Source organism: Myxocyprinus asiaticus, chromosome 11 (assembly GCF_019703515.2).
Source record: "Myxocyprinus asiaticus isolate MX2 ecotype Aquarium Trade chromosome 11, UBuf_Myxa_2, whole genome shotgun sequence".
NCBI classification, from domain to species: Eukaryota; Metazoa; Chordata; class Actinopteri; order Cypriniformes; family Catostomidae; genus Myxocyprinus; species Myxocyprinus asiaticus.
The window spans coordinates 14,247,728-14,261,552 of record NC_059354.1 but is presented as its reverse complement, the minus strand read 5'-3'; the positions used below and the strand labels follow the sequence as shown (position 1 = coordinate 14,261,552).

The window sequence follows — 13,825 nt, the reverse complement described above, 5'->3', positions numbered from 1 at the left end:
CCATCATGTTATCCGGGCTAAAGAGGAAAAGGACCATCCAAGCTGTTATCAGTGTCAGGTCCAAAAGCCAGTGTCTGTATGGGCCAGGGGTGTGTCAGTGCCAATGGCATGGGTAACTCGCACATCTGTGAGAACACCATGAATGCAGACAGATATGTAAAAATTTTGGAGCAGCATATACTGCCATCCAGCACCAGTTTTTTCCAGGGACGTCCCGGCATTTTCAGCAAGACAACTTCAAACCACATACTGGCCGAATAAGCAGAGAGTGCGGGTGCTAGAGTGGCCTGCCTGCAGTTCTGACCATCTCCAATTGAGAATGTGTGGTGCATTATGAAGCGCACAATACGGCAACGAAGACCCCGTACAATTGTGCAGCTGTAGACCAACATAATGGATGAATGGGGGAAAATTCCACTTTTTAAACTTAACAAACTTGTGTCTTCAGTGCCTAAATGCTTAATAAGTGATATTAGAAGAAATGGTGATATTTCACAGTGGTCAACACTCAAGTGTCCCAACTTTTTTGGAGCGTGTTGCAATCATCTGATCTGAAATTACTGCACATAAAATATAAAAAATAAAACAATGAAATTCACAAGGTAAAACATCATATAATGTTTAGTTGTAGTGCTTTCAATATAGCAAAGGGTGAATATAACTTACAAATCACTCCTTTTTGTTTTTATTGTCATTTTGCATACTGTCTTCCAACTTTTTTGGAATTGGGGTTGTATCTACTAGCTACAGTATACAGGTTTAGAGGTCAGACCTGATCAACTGGAATTTCACAGTGAGTGTTGACTAAGGCTCTTGAACACACAAGCCACATAACAAAGAAAAGTTTCCAAAGAGACAAAAGCCATCAGTAATATCATTTGACACAGAAATGGATCTGGCAAGTTATACCTGTTAGTGAGCATATCCCTTTGTGCAGATAATTACCTGAAACCATTTTTAAAGCAAAAAACTAGACAGCAGCCAAGAAGTTTTTATACAGTACGAACACGGATTAAGTCAGCAAGTCTCTCAGTCTTTTGATTAAAATGTATTAATTGCTCATACATTAGTCTCTTAAGTCTCACTTAAATTTCCTGCTAGATCAGATGGCATACTAATACAGTAGAATACTTGTTTTATTTGTGTATTCAAATTCTTAAGTTAATTTTCCATACATAATATAAATAGCTGCATAGTCTTGCTTTCCCATTGAGCATGTCACAACTGCATTTTGTAAAATATATATTTTTTAATTACAAAATTGCTGTAACGATTGTGCATGGGAAATAATGAAAATGCACGTTATTAATGAAAAACGAAAATGCATTCAACATAATGTGGATCAATAGGCCTATTTGTTACACAATTATTTAATCCTTAACAAAAGATCACCGTGATAACCATAGCCAAAGTGCACACATAGTGGCCTATGTGTGTAGCCTGTATTGTTATTACTGTTTCTTCAAGTAATGAAAATATTTTTCATAATCTCTGTCTTTGTGTATTTAAAAAAATAAAAAATAAAAAAATAAAAATGTAATTAAAAAGAAAAAAGAATTCCTACAACAACAACAATAACAACAACAACAAAAGTCCTGCAGGAATCCTTTAGAATTGTGGTTCTCTGTGCAGTGATCTTGCAGGAGTCACTAAAATCCAGTGGGAAGCTGTAGGATTCATACAGGGATGAAGGCGTGCAGGTCCTGCAGGATTTTTGGTAAGGGAAATAACTATATTAAATAGCCTAAAATAAATCTGAAAGTATGAATTAAATATATATAAAAAATAAGTAGGGAAACTACTAGGGTGTTATCATCATTATTATAATAGCTTACATTTTTAAAAAGTCCAGAAAGTGACCCCATGTTTTGCAAAAATATTTCTGGACGCCTTTTTTTATTTTTTTATTATTGTTATTTTTTTATATCTTCATTTTTTTATTTTTTTTATTACTATAGTTACCACAGTAAATGTTTAGTAGGTAAAGGACATTTGAGATTTGATCCACAGTAAAAAATAAAATAAATAAATAAAATAAAAGACAATCTGGAACGTCCTATCCGTCAATAGATTGGTTCCGCTGTTTCCGCCCGGAGCTTTCAAGAAGCGACACCAGTACACAGCAGCAGTCCGGCTAGATTTGCTGCTAGCCTCAGTGGATCAGCTGCTATTGTTCGTGATGTGTGTTTAGATTACCCTTTCACTTGCTAGTAACCTCACCTATCTGAAGATGTGCCGTTAAAGAATGCGATACATGTAAGTACGTTTTCTGTGAGATTATCATCATCTGTGTTTTTGACAAGGCTAGCAGAATATTAGCAGTGCAGGACGCTACAAGACGTCTAGAGGGGAAAGCTGCTGTCAAACGCTGTCAACATCAATCTGCCATCTCTTCTGTTTATTAATCGCGTAAGCTGTGTTTGGACTTTAGGGTGTTTCTCACCCTGTCAACAGCTGGCTGAAAAGCCAACCCACATCTCTAGCTAAATGCGAGTGGTATAGTCCGCATATGCTGTGATCTGTATACAGTAAAGGAGATAGTGTTTTACTGCTGTATATGATTTGATTTTGTGTATTACAATTAGGGCTGCACAATTATGCCTAAAATCATAATTGTCGATTAATGCCTTTGATATTGTAATCGCGATTATTAATGTCGATTAAAAGATTATATTACCATGCTGTCGCAAAGCAGGCGACTGTGCGGTTCTTTAGAGGAGCAGATTTCAATGGTGGATATGAGCTGCGCTCCAGGTTCTTATAAGCTTTAAATATTGTAATAATGTTTGTTAATGTTAGGCCTAATCAAAGTTATTTGAAATAGATATCTATAGTATAGAAGAACTTTAAATTATTGCTAAATTGCTGCTCAGGTTATTGGTCCACTTACAGTAGCTAAATAATAAGACATTTTCAATATTCAAACTGCCGATTTAAACTGACCAAGTTACCTTTTGCGTTCAGTAAGACTGTGGTGGTGAGACAGGTGCACATTAATCCCGTTAGATCTTCAATGGTGATCTTGTTCTAGATCATTTTTGGCCTCAGTGGTTGTACTTTGGAAATTAAGAACAGCCTTCTGGACGCCTTTTTTAATTTTTTTATTATTGTTATTTTTTTATATCTTCATTTTTTTTATTTTTTTTATTACTATAGTTACCACAGTAAATTTTTATTACAGCATGAAATCAGTATGGAATCAGAGTTTGTGCGATTTGTGAAAATGGTAAATCTTCCAGTAACAGCTGCGTGGCAAATGGGTCTTATTAGAGCGGACAGTGATTCGTGAAATGTCCTATTCATGCCATATTCTTTATGCTGATACACCTCCACAACAAGCAGTTAAGCTGAATTACTTTATTGCTGATTTATACAAATCAAATTCACATTGGCCTACTTATTAACATGCCAAACTAAACCGTTATAAAAATGTTAATAAAGTGTACACAGAAATCGAGCAACGCGACAAACTCTCCCATTACAATGACTGCTGTCACTCACTGCAGGTTTACACTGTTTGAGACCTGCAGTTCAACACGAGCTCACTGACCCTCTGCAAAGAGTTCTGCACTCTCGAGAATGCTCTTAATAAAAACAAAGCAGTCTAATCAGCATGATAAATCAATTATTTACACCGCGTCTATGCCTTGATTAGAACAGGAGCATTTTAGTTTTGTTGCATTGCTCATTTGCAGTGTATTTATCATCTACGTTGCTAGCGAGCACCGCAATATGCAATGAATGCAAAATAACTTCAAAGTGCTTTTCACTTTTGTTCTACAGCTTCTTTTCGAGTGTCAGGTGATTAGTATTCATTTTTCCAAAAAGTAATTCTTCAGTATTAATTTTCATGTGCCACCGTGAACAGAGGTGAAACATAAAGCAAGCACCTGGGCATCAGACTGTTTAATACTTGTGCAGTAGGATCAGTTGTCATTACTTAGGATGGAGGAGTAATTTTAGCGTCTCTGATTGGCCAATGCCACTTCATTGCTCATCGGACATGTCTGTAATTGGTTAGAATACTCAACCGCTGCAGAAACACATTGTAAATTGAAACAAAACTCTGTAATCGGCAGTTTTCACCATTACATAATCGTGGCAGCCAAGTGCGATTACTTTTTCGATTCATTGTGCAGCCCTAATTACAGTACGATATAGTTATTTTTGTTGGAAATTGAACCCAATAATGGTTTATAGACCAAATTATGATGTGGCCTATTTTTTTTGATAATCCACTGAATGAAGCATTTGACAATAAAAGGGGCTTTGTCTCATTTAAAGGGATAGTTCATCCAAAATAAAAATTATATCATCTTTTACTCACCCTCATGCCATTCAGATGTGTATGACTTTCTTTCTTCAGCAGAACACATTTGAAGAAAAATAGAAACAATATATTGGCTCAGTAGGTCCTTCAAATGTGTTCTGCTGAAGAAAGAAAGTCATACACATCTGGGATGGCATGAGGGTGAGTAAATGATTAGAAAATTCCCTTTAACTGTTTTCTCTTTTAATTTATAACTTAAATGCAAACCAAAAGAAAAGATTATAAAATTATAACTAGGGATGCACCGATATGGTAATTTTGGCCAATACAGATAACCGATAAATATTTTGAGGGCGATAACTCATGTATTTGCAGATAAATCTAAATGTAGATAAAAATCTACATTTTGTGTGCTGGATTACAAAAACAAAAGGCTCAACTTAAAAAGTCAAAAATGTACAGTGGTTAGCTGCTTTTATTTTAAAACAGAAATCAAGGAAACTTTAAGGAAACATCTAAATCTTTTTTTCCCCATAATAATCTACCAAATGTAGCATAATTTGAACCAGCTAAACACATTTTACGTTCATATGGCCAACTTTTACTTTATATAAACTGTCTATTAACTCTGCAATTTATAATAGATTTGGTGAGTAAGCTATTTTCTAAAATAAAGTGCATTATGCTTAATTCAAACCAATCAAAGAAAGGGATGCAAATAAGTTTCAAACCCATTGTAAACTTTGACACCATGACTTTACATGCTGACTTGTCATGTCATGCGGAAGGCACCAACCAAAACCCTCATGGTGTGTTGTGTGTGCCTGAAATGGTTCAATCAGAGGGATTCAGCCATAACTTATCGGCTTTGACATATCGGCTTAATTATTTTTTTTTTTTATCAGACTGATAACAGTTAGGCTACTTTAAAAATTCACATTTATCGGCCAATACCGATATGGCCGCAATATATTGTGCATCCCTAATTATAACTGTGCATGTAAATGTACAAAGTGTGTAACACCTGAATTAAAAAACAGCCTGAGACACAAACCAATAAAATGTATATTTTAAATGTGTGCTCAGTAATTTTTGCCTTATTAAAAAAATACTCCTTAAAAAATGTATTGTAATTTTGACATGACTACTCATATGAGATGAAGACTCATATCAGTAAGCTGTTTAAATCTACACAGAGAGGGTCCCGTCATGGGGGCTGCCATGTTAGGATCTCATTGCTGTAACTGCCCTGTTATTGGACACTTTCACTTATGGATTAAATTAATCATGGCTGACTGTGAATAGTGAATTTCTTCAATGGCATTGAAACCTGAAAACAATGCCATTGTGTTTCAATGATGCTGCATCCAGGCCCCTAGGTGTCAGTGTAAGTCCAAGATGACATGCATAAAAATTACTGAGTGCACTTTTAAAACTGATGGTTCTGACCCAACATTCTTATTGGATGAGCCATATCAAAGTCTTTTTAGCAAGTCAGTCCAATCGGCAGCCATCTTAGGAACGCTATCGGGCAGGCTGGGAAGCTATTTTTCAATGTAAACAAGGGGCATACAAGTGCAAGCTCCTATATACTTGAATGGGGGAAAACCGAAATCTCCAAAATGGTTGGTCAAGATTACAATCAAAGAACTGTTTCAAATCAGCAGTAAAATCTGACAACAATGTCAGGGCTCCACATTAAGCATTGTCATGTTCTTGTCCTCCGGGCACGTAAATTGGTCATTCACTTTTCAGAGAAAAAAGTTACTTGTCCGGAGAGAACAAAGGACATTTAAGTTACATGCTCAAGTAACATGTCAAAGTTTATGTTGTATATTTTTCTAAAATTATGACTGATGCCCAACCTTATGGCGTACCTATGCAACAACTCAATTCTCTGCGACAGAAATGTAAACTGTACTAGGTAGGGGAGGAGGCTATTGTCATATGTTAATTATATTATGTTACGTATGGTAGTCAATAAAGGAAAGGATCCATCGCCATCATTTACAGCAAGGGTGCTCATAGTTCTATGGAATGAAATCTACTTTTTCATCATGTTATTGCAGCTAGATCTACCATGTACAATAAAGGCTATACATTATAACAATACCAAAGTTTCAGGAGTCGGTAGTGAAATTTGACGATTCTCAATACGAGCTTCAAAACCAGGGGCAAATAATAACACTAACTAATTTTAATTATGGAAGAATAGTTTCAAGTAATTATTTAAGACTAGTAAACATTCAGTAATAAAATAACAATAAAAAACAGCAATGAATAGAAATATATTAAAAATAATAGAACAAAAAATACAAATTAAGAAAATTCAGTGCTTTTTTTAACAGATTTAAAAGTTTTTAACAGCAGAATCAAGTATTCAAGGAAACATTCAGAATGAAATGCAACATAAAACTACTACTGGCTTTCACTGTATGATTATAATATATTAATTCTTTAGCTACTAAAGTTTTTCAGTCCAGAGCAGTGAGTGTTTTCTTGTTATTGTTGTTTGATTATTATAATGACACACTAGACAGCAGCAGGACTTTTATACTTACAAGTCTGACATTTTAATACAAATCCACTTTTTTCTCTGCTGTTTACGTTCACTTTAGACATCACTCTCTATGTTTACATGAATGCCTCACCAAGATGGGCATTTTGGCGGCATTTTGAAATGTATTTGACCGTTGTATTTTTGGAACACACGAGTATGTTCAGCACACACACACACATACGCCGCCTGTCAATCAAACAGGGCGCAGCTGTTACTAGATGACTACCGAATTATAAAATTGCATGCTCTGGATTACTTTCAACAGCAGAATAAGAATATGAACTTTCTAATAAGAGACACAGGCCTAGGCTATCACAAATATAGCTGGTTATTTTTTTGTTATTGACGTTTTAATTTGTCTGCTTGTCCGGTTGGGCAAGTAAAATTCTCTTTTACTTGCCTCTTCAAAAATCCACTTGCCCTGGACAAGCATTAATGTCGAGAGTTTCATAAATTGTGCGGCTTTACATCAGATTACGCAAATAACAAACAAAAACAAAAAACGCTATTTTCATGGCTTGTATAGCTAATGTACATGCGCATTCTCGAGTTGATTGACAGGCGATGTCTGCATCTAAAAGGTGATTGGCTCTTTTACCTGTAAGGCGGGACTCCATTTCTACATCTGTTAACCGTTTGCCATTCCAATTTCTCTCATTAATTTCAATGGAAGTGGCCCGTCTCTGGCCATATTCAAAGCTGTAAAACTGTTGATATATGCACACCTGACTGCACATCAGTTGAATTCTATACTAATGTAGCAAGTTGTAATGTTGCATGAACACCTTAAACAACAAAACTCCATTTTGCATTTGGCCTAACAAACACCCCAGATGTTTTCTTTCATAATTCTTGCCTTGACTCTTATGAGACACTTCTTGCTCTATTTTTACAAATTTTTTCATGTGTTTTCATCGTTCTTGCATGTAAATAACGTAATGCTGTCCTACCCACTAATAGCCACGTTGATGTATCTACCACGACACAACATAATGCAGTGCATTCATAAAGTATTCAGAACCCTTCATTTTTTTCACAATTTATTATGTTGCAGCCTTATGCTAAAATGCTTTAAATTATTTTATTTTTTTTTTCACATCAATCTACACTACATACCCCATAATGACAAAGCAAAAACCAGATTTTTGATAACTTTGAAAATGTATTAAAAAGAAAAAACTGAAATATCACATTGACATAAATATTCATAGAGCTCAGCCAAACTGAGCAATCGGGGGAGAAGAACCTTGGTAAGAGAGGTGACCAAGAACCCGATGGTCACTCTGGTTGAGCTCCAGAGATCACGTGTGGAGATGGGAGAAACTTGCAGAAGGACAACCATCACTGCACACTACACTGATCTGGGCTTTATGGCAAAGTGGCCAGACGGAAGCCTCTCCTTAGTGCAAGACTCATGAATGCCCATTTGGAATTTGCAAAAAGCACCTAAAGGACTCTCAGACTGTAAGAAACAAGTTTCTCTGGTCTGATGAAACAAAGATTGAACTGTTTGGCCTCAATTCCAAGCGTCACGTCTGGAGGAATCCAGGCACCGCTCATCACCTGCCTAATACAATCCCAACAGTGAAGCATGGTGGTGGTAGCATCATGCTGTGGGGGTGTTTTTCAGTGGCAGGGACTGGGGGGACTGGTCAGGGTTGAAGTAAAGCTGAACACCGCAAAATACAGAGATGTCCTTAATGAAAACCTGGTCTAGAGTGCTCAGGACCTCAGACTGGGCCAAAGGTTCACCTTCCAACAGGACAATGACCCTAAGCATGCAGCCAAGACAACGCAAGAGTGACTTAGGGACAAATCTGTGAATGACCTTGAGTGGCCCAGCTAGAGCCTGGACTTGAACCCAGTTGAGCATCTCTGGAGAGACCTGAAAATGGCTGTCCACATACAGTCCCCATTCAACCTGACAGAGCTTGAGAGGATCTGCAGAGAAGAATGGCAGAAATTCCCCAAAACCAGTTGTGCAAAGCTTGTCGCATCATACCAAAAAAAGACTTGAGGCTGTAATTGTTGCCAAAGGTGCTTCAACTAAGTACTGAGTTAAGGGTCGGAATACTTATGTCAATGTGATATTTCATTTCTTTTAAAAAAAAAATTATGTGAAAAAATAATATAATTTAAAGCATTTTAGCATAAGGCTGCAACATAACAAAATGTAAAAAAAAATTTATGGTCGCACTGCCCAGCCCTACAATCTTACCTTCTGTGTTTACCCAGGTTGCATCTGCAGTGAGTTTGGAGACATCCTAGTTGTCATGGAGAAGCCATGGAGGTTATGGGGGGCACTGGAGGCGTGTTTGCTGACCATGTGCTCGTGGTCATGGAGAGCCTGCCACATCTCTCTGCTGGCCCTCATTCTGACCTTCCACCTGTATGGAGGGTTCATACTGCTGGCACTCATCTTTGCTTCTGTGGCCGGAATCCTGTACAAGTTCCAGGACGTCCTGCTTTACTTTCCCGATCAGCCCTCATCCTCGCGCCTCTATGTTCCCATGCCGACGGGAATCCCGCACGAGAATGTGTACATCCGCACCAAAGACAGTGTGCGGCTCAACCTTATCTTGCTTCGGTACACTGGTGAGAACCCTGCCTCTGCCCCCACCATTTTGTATTTCCACGGCAATGCAGGAAACATTGGCCACCGTGTGCCTAACGCCCTACTCATGCTGGTCAACCTGAAAGCCAATGTAGTTTTGATGGACTACAGAGGCTATGGTAAGAGTGAAGGAGAACCAAGCGAAGAGGGACTCTACCAGGATGCTGAGGCCACCTTGGATTATGTTATGACCCGGCCAGACATCGACAAAACAAAAGTGGTGCTCTTCGGTCGGTCGTTGGGGGGTGCGGTGGCCATCCGCCTGGCTTCAGGGAATCCACATCGAGTGGCTGCCATTATGGTGGAGAACACTTTCCTCAGCATCCCGCACATGGCGGCCACACTGTTTTCTTTCGTTCCCATGCGTTACCTGCCCCTCTGGTGCTACAAGAACAAGTTTCTGTCCTATAGACACGTGGCACTCTGCCGTGTTCCATCTCTCTTTATCTCGGGCTTATCAGATCAACTCATTCCACCTGTCATGATGAAACAGCTGTATGAGCTGTCTCCGTCTCGGACTAAACGCCTCGCAGTCTTTCCAGAGGGTACGCATAATGACACTTGGCAGTGCCAGGGTTATTTTGCCGCTCTGGAGCAGTTTATGAAGGAACTGCTGAAAAGTCATGCACGGGAAGAGACCGCGCAGGGGACAACTAATGTCACTATAATCTAGAGCGGTAACTACTGTTGACTGCTAGAAATCCGGACCCTCCAAAATAGAATGTACAATTCTCTCTTTTTATTTTGTCTTCTCCCCAACTTCCTAGACTCTTTCTTTTCATTGACCATGCACCACAAATTCATTATTTACAGCTTCATTTATGTAATGGAGAAGATTGCTTTTTTAATACCTTTGAGATTTTTTTCTGTGTTATGTTTTTTAAAAAAGGAATAGTTGACACAGAAATTAAAGTTCTGTAATCTTTAAACACCGTGTCGTTCCAAACCTGTATGACTGACTTTCTACCAAGGAATGCAAAAAGAGATGTTAGGCTGAATGTCTGGGCTGCTCTTTTCCAGATGATGAAAGTGAATGGGGACTAATTCAAATGGGCTACTTGTGTGGTATTTTTATAGTGCTTTTTTTGAAGCTTGAAAGCCCCAGTCCCTTTTCAAATTCATTGTATGGACAAAAGCATTGTGTATGTTCTTCTTCCCCTTTTGTGTTTCTATGAAGAAAGAAAATCAAAGGATTTGGAACGACATGAGGGTGAGTTAATTACAGAATTTTCATTTTTGGATGTATGGTTCTTTTAAAATATGAATTCATATTTTGATATCCTGTCAGTCCCTTTTTTTCATTTATAGACTCACAAATGTTCCTTTTTCACATACAGAAATCTACCCTCAAAAGGATACTAAATGCCCAGTCACCTGCAAATACTGCTAGAAAATTAAGTTATTTGCCCAATCACAACTGTCCAAACTTCTGTCTTATATTTAGTTTGAAACAGAACAACAGGGCTCATACTGATACTTTTCAAATCATGTTCTGCCTTTCAATACCACTGAATACAGTTATATGAACCAGGGGCAACTGATCCTAGTTCAGACATCTTTGTCTTCGACATTTCATGCATTCAGTCTACTGTACCTGTATTGTGTTATAGCTTTATTGGATCTCACTGCCTTTTTTTTTTTTTTTTTAAACGGAAGGTTTAAAATCCACTCAGGAAATCGACTCATTGTGGTTTGATCCCATGCTTTGGATTTGCATATGGAGCTTGTGTGTGAGAGGTATAGATTTCTATCACTGATTTTCATGTGGGCTGCAGGACATTGTGAGCACTGAACAAAATACCATCACAAAAAGCCTAAAGTATGTTTTCTGTCCATCTCAGGCTTAGTGATCTTCTATAAGTTGGAGTGAAATCGCACATACCAGCTGCTTGACAGTGTTCCAAGCACAGTCCATTTGCACAAGTTGTAAATAAGATATTTTTCTTTTTCTTCTTTTTTAAATCAGGGCAAGAGCTTAACATCAAATCTCTGCCTAGGACTTGTTTTGTTTTGGATCATGTTGGATAACTTGCCCACTGCACCAACAAACCCATTTTATTTAACTGTTTACAGTTCCCTTAAAGAATAGTTCACCCTAAAATTAAAGTTATGTTTTCATTTACTTGCGTTGTTCCAAACAGTATGCCTTTCGAAGAAGAGATTTTTAAGAATGTTGATGCTGCTCTTTCGCATGCAGTAAATTGTGAACTCTAAAAGTTACGAATAAGCACCATAAAAGTGGTCCGTACAACTCTATTTGAATCATTATTTGCTGGAGACCTACTGAACGCACTACGGTCTATTCAAACTTGCATGTTGTTATTGGTCACTGGAAATGCAAGAACCAACAACGTTTGCCACCGTGTCAGAAATTAACTTTTTCATAAAGGAGCAAAAACTGCACCTGGATTTGATTTTCAGGTGCATTTTAAATGTTTAAGAGGGCTTTTCTTTTCCTAAACATATAAAATATATAGCCATATGCTGAAACTTTTTATTTAAATACATCAGTTTAATCAATTCATTAACGTACATTCTCAATCGGAATTTTATATTCAAAATATATTAAAAATAATGTATATGTGATAATGTGTATAACTAGGCTTAGAGTTGAATATTATGAATTCATATATAACAATGTTATGCCCCCACATTTTGAATTTCAGAGGCATTTTTGGCACTTTTGCAAAATTCAAAATTGCCTTGGCATGAATTGAATCAACATATTTGAATATATGTAAACACGGTTCGTGATTCTCATTGGAAAAAAGGCAAAATTTTGGTCTCTTCCTCACAAAAGCTATCATATGGCTTCAGAATACTTGGAATATAGTGCACGAGTTGTATAAGCTATTTTATGGTGTTTTTTGTCATTTTTGGAGCTTTCATTGTTTGGAAAAGAAGAGCATCAACATTCTGCTACATCTTCTTTTGTGTTTCATGGAAAAAAGGAAATCATTTCAGTTTGCAGTGATATGAGGGTAAGTAAATGATGACTGAATCATTGATGGGTGACTATCTCAATAAAAATCATTCTCAACAATTAACTTACTGAATCAGAAGTAAAGACATGCAGGAGGTCCAGAACAGCGACGGTTTGTCCTTTCTATTGTCTAATTTTGGTGGTGGATGGTCTACCACCAAGTATAAAGTGATCATGAATGGTGGACCTTGCAAATCTGACTCATGTAATAAGTGTTGGATCAGTGCACATCCATGTCTGTAATTATTGCCTGCTGTAGATGCTCAGTATATTTTGTTTAACCTTAAAAACACATTTACACTTAATTGTAATGCGTCAAAACTGCCTGTGAATGTTAAGACTTCAAGACAGAGTGATTTTATCACAGATTGCATGCAAATGTAAATATCTATAAACCAGAGGTTATTCTCAGGCTTCCAAAGTCCACCTTTCAAGATTCGACGGGATATTTCGGGCTTGAGTTCTCAAGGGTGCTTGAGAGATTTGTACAGTAGTGTGTCCAGTGTTATGTATGGTTATTAACAGACAGTACTGAACAGAATGACAAGTGGAATCAGCCAGTGCAAGACATCTTGTTCCCAAGATGCAGGAATTTGGGTGGTTTCAGAACATAAATTACAGAGTTACTTTTGTTAAACAGTTTATTGGCCTTTTCATATAAAATAAATAGTTTGATCATTTGAAGGGTCATTGCTTGGCCATTATTGATAGTATAGGCCTAATTAGATGAACTGCCTCTAAAAACCAAGAATTCTTGGATTTTTTCCAAATTCATATATGCTTATTTTTGTCAAATGTCATGTATAGTTGCAATGCATTTAGTTGAACTCACAGTGATGTGCCATGATACCTTATTGAATGTCTGTGTGGTTGAGTGTAAACCTTGGATCAATAACTTGTTACAAAGATGCTGAAATATCAAGATGAAATAATCAAAATACTACAGTTTACTATATTTGACTAATCATCGGTATGTTCTGGCCAATCTCGGGTTAGTTTGTATGTTGAAATCTCATTTCATCTTGTTCATAAACGTTAAAAAAAAATGGAATAATATAAAGCGCTGCTCATGTTTTGTATTTGCTTTTTACCAGTACACAGCAGACCTGAAGGATTCAGGAGGGGGTTATTCTTTCAACATTTGTGTTTTGAGCTATGGATTTTCTATTCAAATCATTTATCCATGTAAATGCAATTGAATCACTTTCTATTTTCCGTATGGTGACATGCAATAAAGAAATCAAACCCTTCTGATATCTTGGCTGCAGAAGTGTCTATTTTTTGAAGTGGTTGCTTCTTGTTTCTGGTTTTGACTGTGGAGACTTTTAAAGAAATAAAAGTGTACTGGTTTTCTTGTTTATCAAAATCTTCTGGTTTCATTTTACTTTGTCATTGTAA

General features: G+C 37.1%; 1 protein-coding gene across 1 annotated transcript; it reads left to right on the top strand.

The window, feature by feature from the left end:
• The first annotated feature begins 2,111 nt into the window (after positions 1 to 2,111).
• abhd13 (abhydrolase domain containing 13) lies at positions 2,112 to 13,681 on the top strand. Its single transcript, XM_051711266.1, has 2 exons — positions 2,112 to 2,256; positions 9,066 to 13,681. Exon 2 carries the CDS (start codon positions 9,104 to 9,106, stop codon positions 10,115 to 10,117), a length of 1,014 nt encoding a protein of 337 aa, XP_051567226.1. The 5' UTR covers positions 2,112 to 2,256; positions 9,066 to 9,103; the 3' UTR covers positions 10,118 to 13,681.
• The last annotated feature ends 144 nt before the right edge of the window (positions 13,682 to 13,825 follow it).

Coding starts and splice junctions, on each gene's coding strand:
- abhd13 (XM_051711266.1), top strand. CDS start 9,104: ATGGAGAAGCCATGGAGGTTATGGGGGGCACTGGAGGCGTGTTTGCTG.